Source organism: Mesoplodon densirostris, chromosome 1 (assembly GCF_025265405.1).
Source record: "Mesoplodon densirostris isolate mMesDen1 chromosome 1, mMesDen1 primary haplotype, whole genome shotgun sequence".
NCBI classification, from domain to species: domain Eukaryota; kingdom Metazoa; phylum Chordata; class Mammalia; order Artiodactyla; family Ziphiidae; genus Mesoplodon; species Mesoplodon densirostris.
The window spans coordinates 211,713,725-211,733,075 of record NC_082661.1 but is presented as its reverse complement, the minus strand read 5'-3'; the positions used below and the strand labels follow the sequence as shown (position 1 = coordinate 211,733,075).

Genomic DNA, 19,351 nt, shown 5'->3' with positions numbered 1-19,351 from the left:
CCATGGTCACACAGCAGCCTAGGCTGTTCTATAGTGCCTTTCTCATGTTCAATTTAACGTCAGTTCATGTGATGGCTCCACAAATGCAATGTATGCTTATATTCTCCGTATTAGTTCTCACAGAAAAATACGCTATTATGAAAGCAAATGATGTACTTTAAAGCTTTGAAGTGTTACCTCAAATAGCTTATTAAAGAGAAAAAACTACTTACATATCTCTACTAATAAAGGATCAAAATGACACGTAACACAGTTTAAACCTTATTCTCTTCTAATAGCAATGATTTGGAAAATGAAATCTATTTTTCTGGAACAATGATGGCATTCTTTCCACAACTCTGAAGGAACTCTCCCTACTGCCAGATGAAATAAAAGTGAAGTGCGAGTCCTTTGCCTGGGGACGTTTTAACCTTGTTTCTTCTTACTTCATTATACAGAGACAGCCAATCTGAATTGCTGATTGTCCAAATACTATTGCTATAGAATGCCATATTTCAGGCTTCAGACTATTTTCCTTCAGTTCTCTGCTTTCACAGTGAAATACGCGTACTTCAAGTATAATCTTCGCTGAGTTCTAAAATTTTCGGCAGGTGGAAAAACGGTAGAAAGGGAAACTTACCCTCCACGTATTTCAGTTTGGAAACTGAAGTTCAGAGAAAGTCATAAAAATTCAATTTAAGAAAGATTTATTGATTGCCTAGAGTGTGCATGGTACTCTATTAGACAATGAAATTCAGGCACAAAACAGATACAGGATCCCTGGCCTCAGGTACCTTATGATCTAAATTAGTATAATACAGATTAGAAACAGACAAGATACATGTCAATGCTCACTTCCTAGAACCGATATTCAAGCACAGTAATTTAAGTAATCCAAAACAGCATCTAATCCTAAATTCATTAATAAAATGTATTTGGCCTTGAAATCCACAGCACTTCAAACAAGATAATTAAGTTCCACTGCAGATAAAGTCACAAAGATGCAAACACACTGAAACCCTTAACAGGATTATTAATGACTTTTGTTATTCTGGATCTTCTGTTTTCTTCTTATTATCGTTCGAAGCCTCCGCAACACCAGTTTATCAGACAGAAGCATGTCATCCTGTTGTTCTAGATAATCCAGTAAATTTTCGGTCCATTCAAGTGCAGCTTTGTGGCTAATATGCTTCTCTGGGTTCAGTTCTGTTTTTCTAGTCTTACTGGAAGGCTTGTGCTCGGCAGGCTTGGCCTGGTCCTCGGCACCTTCACTGTCAGTTAGCACTGGACAGTTTGAGTCATTACTCCGAGAGTCAAACCACTGATCAATATTCTCAAGGTCAACATGTTCACAGTCTTCTGTATTCTGTAAAACTGTTGCTAAGTTAGCTGCTAAAATGGCTCCTTCATCAATATTCATGCCTGAATTCTCTTCATTGCCAGGGAAAAGTTTTTTCCATGCTTTGGTTATGGTACTTGATTTTACCATGTTCCAAGCTCTTGACACTTCATAAATTGCATCTAACACTGTCAAGTTCTTCCAGAACATTTTGGGGTCAATTCCTTCATCCACGTACTTCTGGAGAAGTCCTGCTCGGTAGTATCTTTTCACTGTGGCTAGAACTCCTTGGCTCATAGGTTGAATGAGACTTGTGACATTTGGTGGTAGATATTTCACAATTATTCTGCCATCATCCGAACTCAACAGTTCTTCATTTGGATGTGCTGGGGGAAAATCCAAAAGGAGCACTGCTTTTTCTAGAAGCCCCTTGGATTTCAAATGCTTCTGTACCTGTGGCACAAAGTACTTTTCAAACCACTGTCTGAAAACAGAATGTTCTATCCATGCACTTTTTTGACTGAAATAAGTGACAGGAAGGTTTGAAAGGTCAGCTCCTTTGAACGCACGAGGTTTTTTTGCTTTCCCCACAACACAAAGATTAAGTTTGTGCAAACCTGTGGCATTTGCACAACACATAATAATGATTCTCTCTCTGCTTGACCTATAACCAGAAGTACTCCGCTCAGTTTCAAGAGCTAATGTCCTTGACGGTAGGCATTTCCAGAACAATCCAGTTTGATCAGCACCATAAATTTGTTCTGGTTGTAGATTCTCTCTCTCAACGAATTCCTGAAAGTTACCACAAAACTCACTGGCAGCAGTTTCATCTCCTTTCAGTTTTGTTCCTTTACCAGCAGCCTTTGGAATACCATGGCGCTGCTTAAATCGAGTCAGCCAGCCAGATGATGCATTAAAATCACCTTCCATCCCCAGGGCGTCAAAAAAGAACTTGGCTTGTTTTGCACAAATCGTTCCAGACACTGGAATCCCCTCTGTTTTCTGTTGGTTAAACCACTCTATCATAACTCTATCAAGTTCCTCATATGTTGATGACTTCATAGATTTACGTTTCGATACCCCACTTGTAGGATCTGAACTGTTGGCATAGTTTATTATCCTTTCTTTGTTTTTTTTAATATCACGCACTGTGGATTCACCAATTCCATACACCACAGAAAGTTTTTTGAAAGAGATGCCTTCCTCTAGTTTCTTAATAATGTCAAGCTTGTCCTTAATTGTCAACACCACACGCTTTCGTTTCCCCAACATTGTATCTAATATTTTAGACGATTACTAGAACAAGATATTTAACAACTTAGATTTGGACACAATGAGACTAGAAAATGGGGTTTTAAGGTCCCTTTCCTGCCCCCCTAGGACCTAGACGGACAGTGTGCTGGCCAATTTCCAGAAAAGGCCTACATGACTCTCTTCACTTTGCCGTTCTGAAACTTACAAACTTCAAACAACAAGGACTGGCTCCACTGAATCCTATCTTCTATCTTGCTTCCTCCTCCCTTAGTTTAAGATCTTTTCATGAACTGCGTTCTCAGTGGCTATGACAACCAATATTGTACCAGCAAGGTCTCCAAAACAGTCATATTACATACTTGATTCTTGCCATCCTTACGGGCGAAGCTCTATGTTAAAGGAACTAAGACTATGGTGGGAGTATTTGGGGCAACGTGCTAGGGAACAAAGAGTTGAACACAGGGCTTGCAAACCTGATAGGAAAATACAACGGGAAAACTCGCCCCCTGACTGCTGTCCTTGTCAGGCAGTGCGTTGTATGGAATGCTACCTCCCCAGGCAAGGGCTGCTACACGTTGTGCAAGTGAGTAGTTATGGAAATTGTAAGCAAGCAGGGTAAGGCAAGCTGAACAGAAGGGAGCAGTGCAAATCAGGTGAAAGTGGACAGGCAGGAAACTTGTGTACTTTAACATGACACAAACCTCCACCTCATGTGTTTGACAACTGAAAAGGAAAAAGGTGGACAAGAAGTGGTGTCACATGATTAAAGAAAGCATCAAAAAACTTCATTGGCAGAAATCAGGACTCATGGTAGAGGGTATGGGGTGGGGGAAGGCTCAGTGAAGATGTTACGATAATCCTGGTGAAAGATGATCCTCGATGGGCCAACAGAAGTAGTTCCTGTCGGGGGCTGTATAGGCACTCGTAACCTCCGAAACCTAAAGGAAGATACCAAAAACATTTTTCTTTCAATATCAGGGTCTGTGGCATTACCCACATCTATCCTGCGACTGTGTTGAGAAAATTAACGCCTCCTAGGAATGTGATGGCTAAATACGACACAGACTGCTTTCAGGCATTATCTAGAGTGTCAGGGAACGGGACCTGCATTGCCTACCTCCTGAAATTAAGAGGTCAGAGAGGAGCCGCGTTAGCGAGGGCCTCTCCCTGCACGGAGAGCTCCGGAACGCCGGACGTCTTTGCTCCGTGGGAGCCCGGATTCCTCCGTGGACGCCAGCGACCAGGATGTCACCGCCGCAGCCAGCCAGCGAGCGGGCGGGCGCTTGGCCCAGGGGAGGCCAGTCCGCGGGCCGGGGGCATCGCTCTCCGCCTGCCTTCGCGGCGGCCAAACCAACCTGAGAGCAAATGGAGTCTCCCGAGGGAGGCTGACACCGGCGGCGGCGGCGACGGCGGCAGCAGCAGCAGCAGACAGTAGGCAGCGAGCGTCGCCGCCGGAGCCGGAAGGCGGGGGATTAGGGGGCACGCGCGCGCCCCCGCAGGAACGTTGTGTCGGCGAGGGGGCGGGGCCTCCGCGGGCGAGCGCGCGGCCCGGGGGCGGGGTCTCCGGCGAGCGGGCGGGAGGGGGCGGGCCCAGCCGCCGCGGAGTCTCTGGGCGCCGCGTGGGTTCTGCTAAGGGCCCGGCTGCTCCAACCTGCAGACTGCTTCGCCGGCCAGCAGGGGGCGGTACAAGCTCACCTTGTCTCAGCCCTTTTCCCAGTGTCCCGGTTCCGTGGGCAAAGCTTCCTCCGTTCCCAGGTGCAATAAATATCGCACCTTCGGAGGGCTCGCGAGAAAGCTGCGCATCCTCAGGTGTCCCGAGCGGGATGCGAATGGGGCAGGGCGAGCGCACGTGGAGCGTGTTTACAAATAGCGGCCCCGGCGTCCGCGCTTCCCAACGCCGACTCCCGGGCATCCCCAGCCCGCCCGCCGCGGCACGACGAGCCGGAGCAAGGACCGCGAGCCAAGGTAAGAGCGAGCGGACGCGGGTCCTGGCCGAAGGCAGGGAGGCTGGCTCCCCGTGGGGACTGGGGGGAGAGGAGAGGACGTGGGGCTTACAGTCTGCAACACCCATCCGAGCGAGCCCTGGACAGGTGGGGCGCAGCGGAGGGCGGTCAAACTGGATATCGGGTCTCTCCTCCCCGGTGGGTTGCTCGAGGGTGTGTGTCACGCTCTCCGTAGAAGCTGCTCTGTGCAGAGCTGCCTGTACCCGAGTCTGTGGGAAGCTCCCTCGTGAATTTCCTGCCGCTCCTTCACTGCCTCTGCTTCTAGGTAGTAGTAAGAGAATTTCAGTTTGACAGAGGCTCCCTTGGTTTGTTTGAAACGGAGATACTGTACGTTTCTATCTTGGCATTTTAAATGGAGGGAATGCGGGCACCTGTGTGCTAATTACCCTGCGATGAACCGTGCCTTCTCCGCGTTCCCGGACTCGCTTCCCCCGCTGGGCCCTCGGAGCCTTCCCTGGAGAAGGGAGCTCCGCCTTCCTCCTGTAGCACCTGTTTACCGAGGAAACGCTTTTCGTCTTTCCTTTATTACCCTTTCTTTTCTGTATAATTTGAAAAAATGGAGACGCCTTCAGTTAAGTTTCTCTAATTTCTGAACATAAATGTCTAACCTTTTTCGTTAACATAAAGTAGCGTAGTAATTCCTCATTTATTTGCAAAGGCCACGTTGTTGCTACAGTGTTTCAAAAGGGAACTGACCTGAGCATTCTTACTGCAGAAAAGATGTTGATTTTAAGGCTTCTAATTATCTGACTTCCTTGCCCAGACTGCTCAATTGCCTTCCTCAAAATCGTAGCTTTCCCCTTTCTGACGTGTTGGAGAATCTTTGATCTCCTAGATACACTGTGAAGTTCTAGTGGTTTTTGACAAACGTCTGCTTTTCCTGAAGGTAGATCTCCGCCCTCCCCCTCCCCCCCCAAATCAACCACTCAGTCTTGGTTGACTCTTTTGGATAAAGTGCAACCTCATGCTAGTTTTGTATCATTTTTTAAAGTTTGCCTCTTTTCTCTGGTAGTTGTAACAAGCGTGAAAACAGTTGTATCCGAGGTATGAAACGTTATTCATTCCTCAGAAGGGAAGAGAGCTGACATTTACTGACTGCCAATCAAAAGACACTGGCAAAAGTTGGCAACCTGATTTTCCCCCTACTGGGGTCACTGGTCCCATGATATTTAAATGAAATGAACTCTGCCTCTTACCTCCCTCCCCCACTATCTCTGGCGTTTAATTTTCTTCCAGACACCACCTGGATCCTTTCTGTTTCTGAATTCTCCAGCTTGCTTGTGTCTTATCACTGTTCCCTTTTCAGCACCTTGTGTAAGTTCAAATCTGGAACACAGCCCACATTCCTTGATTTCCTCAAAACACCACTTGGTAGGAGGCAGTTGTATTTAGTCGACTTTTAATAAGACTTTACCCAAGGGGGCTTCCCGGGGCTTCCCTGGTGGCGCAGTGGATGAGAATCCGCCTGCCAATTCAGAGGATATGGGTTCGAGCCCTGGTCCGGGAAGATCCCACATGCCGTGGAGCAGCTAAGCCCATGTGCTGCAACTACTGAGCCTGCGCTCTAGAGCCCACAAGCCACAACTACTGAGCCTGCGTGCCACAACTCCTGAAGCCCGCGCGCCTAGAGCCGTGCTCCGCAACAAGAGAAGCCACTGCAATGAGAAGCCTGCGCACCGTGGCGAGAAGTAGCCCCCGCTCACCGCAAGCAACGAAGATCCAACGCAGCCAAAAATAAATAAAATTAAATCTTAAAAAAAAAAAGACTTTACCCAAGACAGCTTTACACGAGATCCTTTCCTCTAACAGACTTGTTTCTTTTTATTGGGGGGAGGGGTCGCTAATTGCAGCAGATATACATTAGAGTACAAGGTGGGGGGGAACTTAAAGTAGAATGTCTGTCAGCCTTGTTTTATTAAGAGCCTAGCTGGCCACAGGGAACTTCTTGCCAATTCTTTTCTTTGGGTCACAGTCTTGGCTCCATCTTGCTTTGCTGTTCTCTCCCTTCTCTCGCCAGCATTTTTCTCAAGGCCCCTTCTCTCCTTCCCTCTCAGCTGCTTGTGAAATCTTAAGATTCTTTTTCCTTTATTACGCGGAGTAATTTCGTCTGCTGTTCTGTTTTCTAGTTGTCCCTTACCATTCACTGTGGTTTATTCTCTAATCAAAAGACACTTCACTCCTGTGGAATTCTGCCACCAATATTTCTTTCCTTCTACATATACACAGTCTCTCTTAATCCTTGTAATAATACTGTGAGGCTGATGTTACCTCATTTATGTACAGGGGAAAAAAGGCTAGAAAAGTGTGTGAATCTATCAAATGTAGGTTGTAGAATGGAGTTTTATTTGGCTTTAAAACAACATTCTCTGCCCACGCTATCACAATCGAAATATTTAATTTAACTCAAAGACATGAAAAGAAGAAAGTATATCATGATTCCTTTTTTGCAAAATTTAAGTTGCCATTTATTAAAATGGAACTTTTGACATTAACCTACCAAAAAGGCATTCTAGTTGTGAGAGCCCTTCGAGTCTGCAACTATGTTCATCAGACATAGCATTTGATTTATTGGAATGTGAGTTTTCTTAAAATTACTCCAAATCACCTGAAAATGACTTATGTTTCTCACCATTACAAGTTCTAAATTCCTTTTCTGCTGAGATATATCAGTACAAGTGCATTATGTGCCTCATTTTCAGTGGTATCCTTTATTCATAATAGTTTTTTAGCAGAATAGAAAACCTCTAGGTAGAGTAAATTTTTAATTTTAAAGGAACTGCTTTTTTGCTTTTGGGGTTCCATTTAGTTTATCATTGACCATCATCTACTTGGAGATTTTTGTTTGATACCTGAATTAGCTACTCCAATAAGCTTAAGATGAGGACATGATAACATTATTCCATATGTATTAAACTGATTTAATATCAAATAGTATTTCTGTTAATAATTGAAAATTTTACTGCCAATGGAAAATCAATGGTTTTCACAGAAAAGGTTTACTGTTACCTATTTTAAGGGGCATAAAATATAGAGGGGAATTTTCAGCTAAAATATAATTTTGGGGGTGTGTTTTAGGGCAAATAAGCTGTGAAACAGTTGTGATCAGTGAAATGAAAGTTTGTACTTTGAAGTCTCTTTTAGCTGTAAAGTTATTTTACTTTATATTGTAGACAAAAGCTCAAATTATTCATTTTTAATATAAAAAATGTTCTTTTAAATGGTTAAAGGTAGGAACACTTTTCCGCTTAAATTTCTTGACACAAGTAAGAGATCAGATTACTCATTGGAAAGTCCCATTCCTTTAAAAAAAAAAAGTTAACATGATGTGGAAAGATAGTGATGACTTACACTCTTGTGTCATAGTATCAGATAGATGCTCAGCAGGGGACTTTTAAACTTAATTTTGTTTTCCATGTTTCTTTGTTGGCTGGCAGTAGGTTTTCAGCTGACTGGCATTATAAATAAAGAGGAAAGAATGAGTTCCTGGAGGGTAGAAAAGATTTAATAGGGTTGGAAGAAGGAAAATTGCTAGTGGAAATGTTAAAGAAAAGTTAGAAAAACGTGTGGATATAAATTGAAGAAACCAGTGAATTGTTGATTGTTGTCAGCAATGTGGGTGGGAAACTTGAGTGAACTTTACATACTACCCACCTTACCTTTCCAAACCTGCCCAGTTTCCAACTGTTCTCTAAAGGAGCCTGCAGTTCCATCAGGTGGGTCAAATCAGGTTTACTCAGAGCCTGCGGTGCATTACTCTCCCTGTTCCCGGCACATGCAGCTGCATGGTTTCAGGCTACTCATTCTTCTCCTTAGATTAAAAAGTCCTCTCCTTCTGCTGTTAATCTGTACATCTTTCAAGTTCTAGTTTGTCCCCAAAGCTGCATTATTCAAGGTTCCTCAGACTTTATGGGTTTGTATCTCCTGGGGTCCAACATCCACATTTTGGGGTCCACCCCAGGGATGAAGCCCAGGAATCCTTATTTTCAGCAAGCATCCCAAGTGATTCTAATATGCTAAAGGTTGAAAACTTTATACATTGACAATCATTGTGAATGAGATTCTTCTCTTAAAACATATTCTTTTGGAAGGGTTTTTCTTGTCTCTTCCCCTCCTCCCTTCTTAAATTATATATGATGTTTGAAGGAAAATATGAAATCCAGAAAAACGAAAAGGAAAACAATCATACCAACATTCAGAGATAACTACTCTTAATAGTTTGGTGTGTATCCATGTTCTTTCTTGTATCAGTGTAACTGTTATATATGTAATGTGTGTGATATATGCGTATTTCAATAGGAACATGAAGTTATAATATACATAAAATTTTATACATGCTTTTATTAACAACTTATTATAAATATTTTAGATGTTGTTGATTCCCATCAGCCAGACACCAGCAAGAACACACCCTTGCCAAATTAGGCTTACTACTGAAGCAAGGGTAATCCGTACCTTGGAAAACCATGGCCTGTCTCATAAAGAAGGGTCAGGTGGAGCTTATTATAGGATTTGGATAAGGTGGTTTTTAGAGAAGTTTAAAAAAAGTGAAGGGTCTGTTCTGGGCTGTGTGCTGTCAAAAAGCAGAGGCAATTTGACCGTTAGGTATCTTAATTTTTATCCAGGAAGCTAGAGGAACAGGCTAGAGTCATCATTGGAGAAGAAGCAGTAGTCACTCCTGCTAACCAGAAGAGGGGGATGTTTGGTCATCTTTGTGATGGCACAGCATTCCGCTTCTTTCCTGGTTAAATTTTCAGTTCAGGCAGGATTAGAGAGTGATCTTGTTTTTGTCTTGTTTCACTACAGTCATGGAGAGTCCTCTTCCAATGTCTGAAATTAATTACATTCCTCAGGGTAACACCATGCCTACCTTGTTCAAAGCTTTCAACCCATACTCAAAGGGTCCAGGATCCAAAACAGTTTAAATAATAATCATTCATAAATTTAAATAATAATCATTAGCTCATTCAGTCTTGAAGCTATCCCTAATGCAACTGGCTGGTCATATTATGATGCAATTCTACCTTATGAGACTCCCTTATGCTTGAAGATGACAGATATTAACACCTGCTGCAATGCTTCTAGATTAAAAAGACCTCATGATTGTGTTTCTGAAACTCAATTGGGATCAACTGTAGAAGTTCTCATCACCCGAAAAGAAATACCACACCATTAGTGGTCATTCCACATTCCCTCTAACACTCTTTCTTTTTCCTCAGCCGGCAACCACTCATCTTTATGGATCTGCCTAGTCTTGACGCTTCATATAAATGGAATCATACAATATATGTCCATTGTGACCGTCTTCTTTCACTTAACAAAATGTTTGCAAACTTCATCCTGTTGTAGCATGCATCATACATCGTTTCCCTTTATTGCTAAATAATTGTTTTATGGCTATACTATATTTTATTTATCCATCTGCTGCCAGCGAATTTCAGGTTCTTTCTTCGTCGCGAAAGAATTCGGAGACGAAGTGATTGGTAAGAACCAGATTTATTTAGAGAGAAACATAGTCCACTGACAGAGTATGGGCCATCTCAGAAGGCAAGAAGCAAGAGGCCTCAAAATATGGTGTGGTAGTTTTTCTGGGCTGGTAAATTCATAGGCTAATGAGTGGGAGGATTATTCCAACTATTTTGGGGAAGGGGCGGGGATTTCCAGGAAATGGGCCACCGCCCACTTTCTGGCCTTTTATGGTTAGCTTCAGGATTGTCATGGTGATGGTGGGTGTGTCATTTAGCGTGCTAATATATTACAATGAGCGTATAATGAGGCTCAAGGTCTGTTGGAAGTCACATCTTCCACCGTCTTGGACCTAGTTGCTTCTCACTGTTTTCGTCATGTACTATGGCCGTGTCATTCTTTTAAAGGTTGTGCCCCGCCCCCTCCCCTCCTGTTTCACATCTGTCAGTTGATGGACATTTAGGTTGTTTCCACTGCTTGGCTATTATGCATAATGCTGCTGTGAACATCCATGCACAAGTTTTTGTGTGGACATATGTGTTCATTTCCCTGAGGTATACAACAGATTGGAATTGCTGGTTCACGTGATAACTATGTATAACCTTTTGGGGAGCTACTTTCTAAAGCCCTTTACAGTCTTACAGTGTGTGAGGACCCCGTCTTATTCAGACCGCTGTAACAAAATACCACAGACTGGGTGGCTTATAAACAACAGAAATTTATTTCTCACAGTTCCGGAGGCTGGGAAGTCTAGAGCCATGGTGCCAGCAGATTCAGCGTGATGGCTGGCTAGGACCCACTTCCTGGTTGATAGATGCCTTCTTGCTGGGTCCCCACATGGTGGAAGGGGTGAGGGATCTCTGTGGGTCTCTTTTATAAGAATCTGTTCATGAAGGCTCCACCCTCATGACCTAAGCACCTCCCCAAGGCCTCTCCACCTCATGCCATCACGTCGGGCATTAGGATTTCAACATATGAATTTTGGAGGTCCGTGAACATTCAGACCACAGCGGCTCCAGGGTCTCCGCAGCCTCACCCACACTTGTTATTATCTTTTTTTGTTTATAGTATCCCATTGAGTGTGAAGTGGTATCCCATCGTTGTTTGCCTTTCATTTCCCTAATGGCTCATCGGAGTATGGCTTGAGGTGCTTATTTACCATGTGCATATCTTTTTTGGAACTACATCTATTTAGATCCTTAACTCACTTTTGAATTAAGCTGTAACAGAGTTACAATGTTAAGTGTCAAGTGTTCCAATTTACTGTTCCTCCACTGGCTTTCCTAGAGGGAAGATATAAGAATAAGAACCTTCTGAGGAATATCTCTGTATTTAGCCCAACTGATGTTGAAAATATACTGTCACTTTACTTAAGGATTCATGTGATAAATTCTGGCTATCTTTAATGTCAGAAGAAAAGATTATGACTTCCAGAAGAAATTTGACTTCCTTTTATCTGACAGAAGAACTAGGTACGTCCATTTCAGCACTGACTTACACAAATCTATCAGCTTTGGTTTGTGCTGAATTGCTATAGCTAACTCCTTTTGAATTCCTGGTACTTTTCTTTTTCTTATCCATTGGTTGTGTTCTTTTTTAGTCTTAATGTTTTAGTGGTAACTCTCTTTTTATATTACAGTTACCTCAACCATTGTTTTAGAAGCATGTAAACAATAAAATTAAGAGACCAGACAGGCAGTACATCTTAGCGATAAACCTTATGAGTTCTAGAAACACAGTCTCTGATTTGTACATCTGACTGCCACCCACCAGCCCTGGAATCTCCAGCTGGTTTTATAGAATCTTTCACATATCAAAAATGGGAATAAAAATCATACAGATTTTGGTTTTGTTGTAAGGATGAACTGAAATAGAAATTGCTTTGCGAAGGACCACACCCTCCTAGTAAGTAAATACTAGCTGTGATTTTATTATTTCCTTCATCTTTTGACTAGGAGGAAACACTTGCATTCTCTCAACTTTTTAAGAAAAGAGACTTTGAAAGGAACTAAAAGACAATAGTGCAAAAGGCCAAATTAATTCATACAGATATAATGATATTGTAGAGTATTTGCAAGAGTGGATTGTGTACCTGTGTTTGTCATTATAAGGGGAATTCACAAACCTACCTCAGGATTATTTATTTAAAATTCTCATCTCATTAATTCAAAACAGTTGCACATTTTCTTTCCTTGCTTTAATCCTAAATCACAGCATATTACGTATACTATGTTTGGGACAGATTTTTGGCCTGATTTTAGGTATCTGAAGAGAATAGTAAACATATAAAATGTGGGTATGATGCAATTGACAGTCTTCAGATAGTCATCCTTTGGAAATATGTTTGAAATATACCTTATTATCTTTGTCCTCCTTTATAAGGTTTGAAAACCAAAACTGGAGAGAAATTTTTTAAAAATGGAGAGAGGGGAGTCTAGTCTTCCTAGTTGCATTTATTGTATCTCTCAACCTAAACCCCGTCACTGAAATTCTGAAAGATGGTGGTAGGTGATAATTATCTCTTTTCCTTGGCTTTTCATATTTTTTCCTCCTTTGCTTTGTTTCATATGTGTGTGTGTGTGTGTGTACACATATATCATTTTATATGTATGTATATACACATATATCATTTTATATGTATGTATATGTGTAAGTATGTATATATTTTCCCCTACCCTTTTTGTTTATAATTAAGCTTATAGATCTCACAAATTTCTGTTTCCCCCCACTTCCTTTTACATTGTGTTATTTTCCTTGGGGGATATAATAGTGGAACTAGCTAGCAATTTGGAAAGTCCCTATCAACAGTGTGCTGAAGTTGATGTGCAATTGCGTGATTGCTTATTTAGGAGAAATTTATGGATTCATCAAATCCATCATTTTAATGCTGACTGGACTTTTAAAGTTTCTCACTTGAATCGGTAGTTTGTTTCCAGTCGTGTTAAACAGAAACAGAGTGATTTATTTAACAACGATCTCTGTTACTACAACACAGGAATTAATTTTGTACAGACCTTGTTTGTTCTGAAGTTGTTGGAATTTTTTTTTATAACCAGTAGGTGATTTTAATTTAGCATTGCTACAGTCACTGAAGAGAAAGTTTTTAGTTTTATTTTTTTCTGACATATCTTTTATATGCAGTATTGGCACTTTAACCAACCAACCTCCCTCTCTCCCTCCCTCCTTCCTTTCCTAACTTGAATTTTTATTTTTTTTTTTGCGGTACGCGGGCCTCTCACTGTTGTGGCCTCTCCCGTTGCAGAGCACAGGCTCCGGACGCGCAGGCTCAGCGGCCATGGCTCACGGGCCCAGCCGCTCCGCGGCATGTGGGATCTTCCCGGACCGGGGCACGAACCCGTGTCCCCTGCATCGGCAGTCGGACTCTCAACCAATGCACCATCAGAGAAGCCCCTTACTTGCATTTTTTAAGTTTTTACTTTTGAGCTGAAGGATTCTCTCCCTTTTGTGTACTTTGAGACTCTCTTTGATGTGCATGACTATGAAATTGATTTCTCTCAGGCTGCAGTAGTTAATTGCTTGACCTGGGTGTTTTACCATACTCCAGTGAAGGGGAACACACATTGTTACACATAAAATGGGGATTTAATAGCAATTCATATCTGTAAATAATCATTAAACTATTACAGCTATAGTAATGTGAGATATTGTTACTGAACAGTTAGCTGCCGCATGAATACACAAGAATCCTGTAGTAATGCACCTTCCATCTTCGCCAGCAGTCCATGATAGTCTAGCATATTATAACTCATGAATTTTAATGCTTTTACAATTATAAGTTATATCCATAAAAAATCCACTGTTTGCAATAGTACATGGCACAGGGTATTCTCTTAGTAATTATTTTATTGTTAAATAAATAAATACGTGACATCTTGAGTTTCTTTCTGTTTGTACATCTTTGCAGCAGTGGTTGGGCAAGTAATTTGACTTCTGAGTTTCAAATAGTTTTTCATTATAAAATGGGAATGATGGCATTTACATCCTAGGTTTTTTCATGTTGATTGAATGAGAGATATTACAGGTAAAAATGTTTAGTAATCTTTTTAAAAAAATCTCTTCTGCTTTAATTCTCAGTTGTTATTGGTTTACTATTTATATCTGGTAGTTAGCAGTGATGTTCACACTATGTCTTTACACTTAATCTTGTCACAATTGGAAATCAGATGTGTTACAAAAAGAGGGATTTACTGATTGTAATTTAATGCATTTGTGAGAACATAGATCTCAGAGAAGCCTGGGTTTGAAACCTAGCTTTGTCCATTGTTGGCTGTGCGAATCTGAACCTTTTTTTGAGTCTCAGTTTCTCATTTGATAAACGTGAATAATACCTATACTGTGGAATTGTTGCAGTAACTAAATGAGCATTTGTGAAACACTTTGGCAATAAACAGATGTTAGTGATTATTTCGTATACACCATCACAAGTTAAAAACAACTTTTAATTCTAGTTCTGGGAATTATTCAGTTAATACGATTTTTGTTTTACTTGCTCATGACGTGTTTTTTCACTTTTCTGGATTTTTTTAAAGAATATGAAGCATGTTATTACAGTCTCTCAGTGGGTCAGGCACTGTGCCAGCCACAGGTCATATATTTAAAAACAATTTTTTTTTCATTTCTTTTTGGCTGCGTTGGGTCTTCGTTGCTGCGCTCAGGCTTTCTCTAGTTGCTGCGAGCGGGGGCTACTCTTCGTTGTGGTGTGTGGGCTTCTCATTGCGGTGGCTTCTCTTGTTGCAGAACATGGGCTCTAGGCGCACGGGCTTCAGTAGTTGTGGCTCACGGGCTCAGTAGTTGTGGCTCGCGGGCTCTAGAGCGCAGGCTCAGTAGTTGTGGTGCATGGGCTTAGTTGCTCTGCGGCATGTGGGATCTTCCTGGACCAGGGCTTGAACCCGTGTCCCCTGCATTGGCAGGCAGATTCTTAACCACTGCGCCACCAGGGAAGTCCCTAAAAAATTTTTTTTAAACAAAATTTAACGAACTGGATTCTTATTAAAAAAAAATCAAAAGTAATTGCTTCAAGAATTTTAACTTAACCTTTATTCAGAGTTAAGACTTGAAAAAGTTCAGTGGACTCTTCCTGATAGAGGTTGAAAATGAAGAACTCGGATATTAATGGCCACAAACATATGTTCCCATGAGCACTACACTCCTCCTTGTTTTTTTGTCTTAGAGATTTTATATGCTTGCACAATATAATTACAGAATATAATTTTATATTAATTTCTTATGGAAATATAAATCTTTGTTATTTTTCCAGTTGTCTTGAAATATAAATGGCATATAAACATTGCGTAAGTTTAAAACACACATGATTTGATATAGGTAATATTGTAAAATGATCACCACAGTAAGTTTAGTTACATCATCACCTCACATAGTTATAATTTTTTTTCTTGTGATGAGAACTTTTAAGATCTACTCTCGTAGCAGCTTTACAATATACAACAGTATTATTAACTATAGTCACCATGCTGTACATTATATCCCCAGGACTTATTTATCTTACCCCTGGAAGTTTGTACCTTTTGACCACCTGTTTCCCTCATCCTGTATTTATTATTCTTGACTCTTTTTCCTCTTTCAGATCTCTGAACCTTTTTCCCCAAAATCCCTTCAAAATTATATGTGTGCTCATACTTTTCAGTTCTTTGTCTTTGTCCTGTAATCTCTGTTTCCTGTCCTCACTTTTAAATGAGTCCCAAAGCACTTCCAGGAGCAACCCAAGATTTATCACCACACATTTAATTCATTAATTGTGCAAATATCTATGTTATGAAGCTTATAAGGAAATTGAATATGATAATGCCCTATCCCTCAAGGAGTTCTCAATCTAGAAAGAGAGGTTTGCAAACAATAGCAATGCCATGTGTAAATATTATACTAGTGGTTTAAACCAGACATATGTGCACAAAGGAACAACTCGTCAGGCATGCTAGTGACATTGGTGCTGGACACTGAAGTGTGTGTATTAGTTCCCTAAGTGGGAAGAGGAGACAAGGACATTTCTGGCAAATACAAGATCATGAACAAAAAGGAAAATGTAGGGCCTCCCTGGTGGCGCAAGTGGTTGAGAGTCCGCCTGCCGATGCAGGGGATACGGGTTCGTGCCCCGGTCTGGGAGGATCCCATATGCCGCGGAGCGGCTGGGCCCGTGAACCATGGCCGCTGAGCCTGCGCGTCCGGAGCCTGCGCGTCCGGAGCCTGTGCTCCGCAACGGGGGAGGCCACGACAGTGAGAGGCCCGCATACCGCAAAAAAAAAAAAAAGGAAAATGTAAGCCTCACTTATTTTCTGGAATGACAATGTATTCGTTTCCTATTGCTGCTGTAACAAATTACCACCAACTGAGTGACTTCAAACAACATAATTTTATTTTACTGTTCAGGAGGTCAGAAGTCTGCCATCAGTTTCACTGGGTTGAGGCCAGCTTCCTTCCCTGGCTGTGGCTTCCTTCTCTCTCTCTCCAAGCCATTCGCCCTGAACCTTCAAATCTCTCTGACTACAGTTGCTGTCCCCATCATCACAGCTCCTCCAACTCTGACCCTCCTGCCTTCTTATAAGGATGCTTGTGATTAGATTGGGCCCGCTTTGAGATTAGATTTTGCAGGCTAATCTTCCCATCTCCATTTGCATCTTAATTTGCATCTGAAAAATCCTTTTGCCATGCAAGGTTACATATTCACAAGTTCTGGGCATTAGGATGTGGACACGTTTGGGTGGTTATTATCCAGCCTACCACGAGCAAGATATTAGAGTTTAAGGTATATGATGGAAATAAGGCTAGTACAGAATTTGATTTTGAAAAACCTTGAAGCCACGTTAAGGAGTTTGGAATTTCATCTAGGCCTACAGTTTTTATTCTCATAAAAGGTTAAAAATATCACAACGGATGCTCACTTCAGTGTGCACGCACTCAGAATCCAAATACAATTAAATGGGTGACCACAGATCCCTCGAACCTCATCTGTGGAGCCCTTAGACCTAAAGAGAATAAGCAGGAAAGGAACACAGTCAAACCTATTTCAGAAACAAAGGGGTGTAGTTGTACCAAAGGGATGCTGATGAGGTCTGCATTTAAAATGTTTTCATTTAAAAAATGGCTGTGGGGGCTTCCCTGGTGGCGCAGTGGTTGAGAGTCCGCCTGCCGATGCAGGGGACGCAGGTTTGTGCCCCGGTCCGGTAAGATCCCACATGCCGCGGAGCGGCTGGGCCCGTGAGCCATGGCCGCTGAGCCTGCGCGTCCGGAGCCTGTGCTCCGCAACGGGAGAGGCCACAGCAGTGAGAGGCCCACATACCAAAAAAAAAAAAAAAAAAAAAAAATGGCTGTGGGAACAGAGAGGAAATTGATTTGAAAAACTTTTATGAGGTAGAGAAAATAGGCTGTGATGATTTTCTAGGGAGGGATTAAAGAATCCAGAGGAGGCTGAAGCAGCCTTTGAGATGTTTATGAAAACGACCCTAATGTACACTTGCTACTGAAATTTTCTCCCACTTCGTGACTGATTTCTAGAGTCTACCTGAAACCAACTGTAACTTTCTGTTCAAACACGTTGCTTGCCAACTAATTAATTTCTTCTCTTAGGGTTACCATCTAATACATAGTCCCAACTAGGACAATGATTTCTAGAACCATTGTTTTAATATTTAAATCAAACTTACTTGTAAAACACTAAGATAAAAATTTTGTTCCTTTAAAGCTTCCGTTGTCAAAGGTACAATTGCTTAGGTAATACAGTTTCTTTCTTTTTTTTTTTTTTTCTGGGGGGTGTCGCATGACTTGTGAGATCTTAGTTCCCCGACCAGTGATTGAATCCGGGCCCTCGGCAGTGAAAGCGTGGAGCCCTAACCATTGGACCGCCAGGGAATTCCCAAGTAATACAGTTTCTTAAATCAAAGGTGAAAAAGAATTCAAAATCACTTTTGAAGAGTGACAAAAAGCCTCAAGTGTCTTGGGGTTCTGGATTTATGCAGCAAATTTGTCTGAAGATTGAATCAACACTGGCAGTACCTCACTATTGTTTTCAGTGTGTGGGGATGACAGAAGAAAATTCAGCATGGGAGAAGAAGACAAGAAGTCCCCCTTGGTGGACAGACACTTTTTATTGCTACTTAAGACTGTGGTGGTCCAGAAAACCCCCTGGGGGAGTGGGCTGCGGTGGTCCACATAGGCCTCCTCGGCCCCCATCTCATGAACTGGTCCACGGGACCTTGCACTGGAGTTAGCGTAGAGGGGAGTGAAAAGATCTCCCCAGTGCAAGGCAGACTTGGTGATTCTGGGTTCTTAAGATCCTGGTGGAGAGGGTCCTTCTGATACCTTGGCAATAGCCTTTGCTGGTACCTTGCATAACCTCAGCTTTCCCAGAACACTTTTAAGAGTGAAGGGGACCTTATGAATAATCACATTAAGTCAACAAGCATAAATCGAAACTTTACTCCAGGCAGACTGGAGTTTAAAGTGCCCTAGTTATTAGGCACTGCTCCAGTGTCCTGGAAAACCAACTTTAGAATCATCTTGCATGCCTCTCTTACCTTGACCAGTATGGCACCTCTTTTGCCTCTTATGTAAAGTCAGTTATCCATCTTATGAGTTCTTGCTACAAAAATTCATGTGATTTATCCTTCACTACATAAATTCAAGAGCTGTTCATCTCAGCTGGATTATTATTAACAGAGTCCATTTATGTATAATGAATCTCCTTCCCATCGTAGCACCTTCTTGTTAGACTTCCAGATGAATCTGGCACTACTTTTCTCAAGCTTTTCATTCTACTTAAGAACCTACAATGGTTCCTGATGTGCCTGGGTTTCTTTCTTTGCTGTTTAAAACCCCTTGCTTTTCCCGCTGGTATCTGTCTCCATGCTCATCACACAGACCCAGATGCCTTAGATGCCTTCTCCTTCCTCTGCCGTCCTCATCAGTGACTTCTGTATGAGTCAGCTCAACACTAGCCTCCTTGCAGCTCTAGCTGCAGTCACTTCTGTCCATCCCGTCTTTTCCTGTCTTCTAATTTTAGAATTTTCTCAACGACTAAGGGCACGCATTTCAAATTTGATTATACAGTTTAGTGTATTGTATTTTCTAATTGAAGGATTAAGACTCAAGTGCCTTCAGGGGCCATGAGGTAATCGTAACCTGTGAAGCTGGCAGAATGACCAGCAGTAGGTATTAAGTGTTTGTGTTGATGGCCAGTAATAGTAATTCCCACCTAGTACAGGTACACGGCCCTTCAAATCACTCTGCAGGTGAGACAAAATGGTCAAACAGTATACCTTCACAAGATGGGCACCTGATG

The 19,351-nt window shown here is 41.9% G+C and overlaps 1 protein-coding gene across 2 annotated transcripts; it reads right to left on the bottom strand.

Moving 5' to 3' along the window:
- Positions 1 to 253: 253 nt before the first annotated feature.
- TIGD2 (tigger transposable element derived 2) lies at positions 254 to 4,022 on the bottom strand. Of its 2 annotated transcripts, none has more exons than XM_060094609.1 (2): positions 3,690 to 4,022; positions 254 to 3,510 (listed from the first exon to the last, which is right to left on the bottom strand). In XM_060094609.1, the coding sequence occupies exon 2, from the start codon at positions 2,588 to 2,590 to the stop codon at positions 1,013 to 1,015; it is 1,578 nt and encodes a 525-aa protein (XP_059950592.1). In that variant the 5' UTR covers positions 2,591 to 3,510; positions 3,690 to 4,022; the 3' UTR covers positions 254 to 1,012. The 2 variants fall into 2 exon arrangements, with proteins under 2 accessions (XP_059950592.1, XP_059950602.1); XM_060094619.1 differs by having other exon boundaries at positions 3,928 to 4,022.
- Positions 4,023 to 19,351: the final 15,329 nt, after the last annotated feature.

Bases quoted from the DNA above. Each gene is read 5' to 3' on its own strand.
- TIGD2 (XM_060094609.1), bottom strand. From the start codon at position 2,590: ATGTTGGGGAAACGAAAGCGTGTGGTGTTGACAATTAAGGACAAGCTT.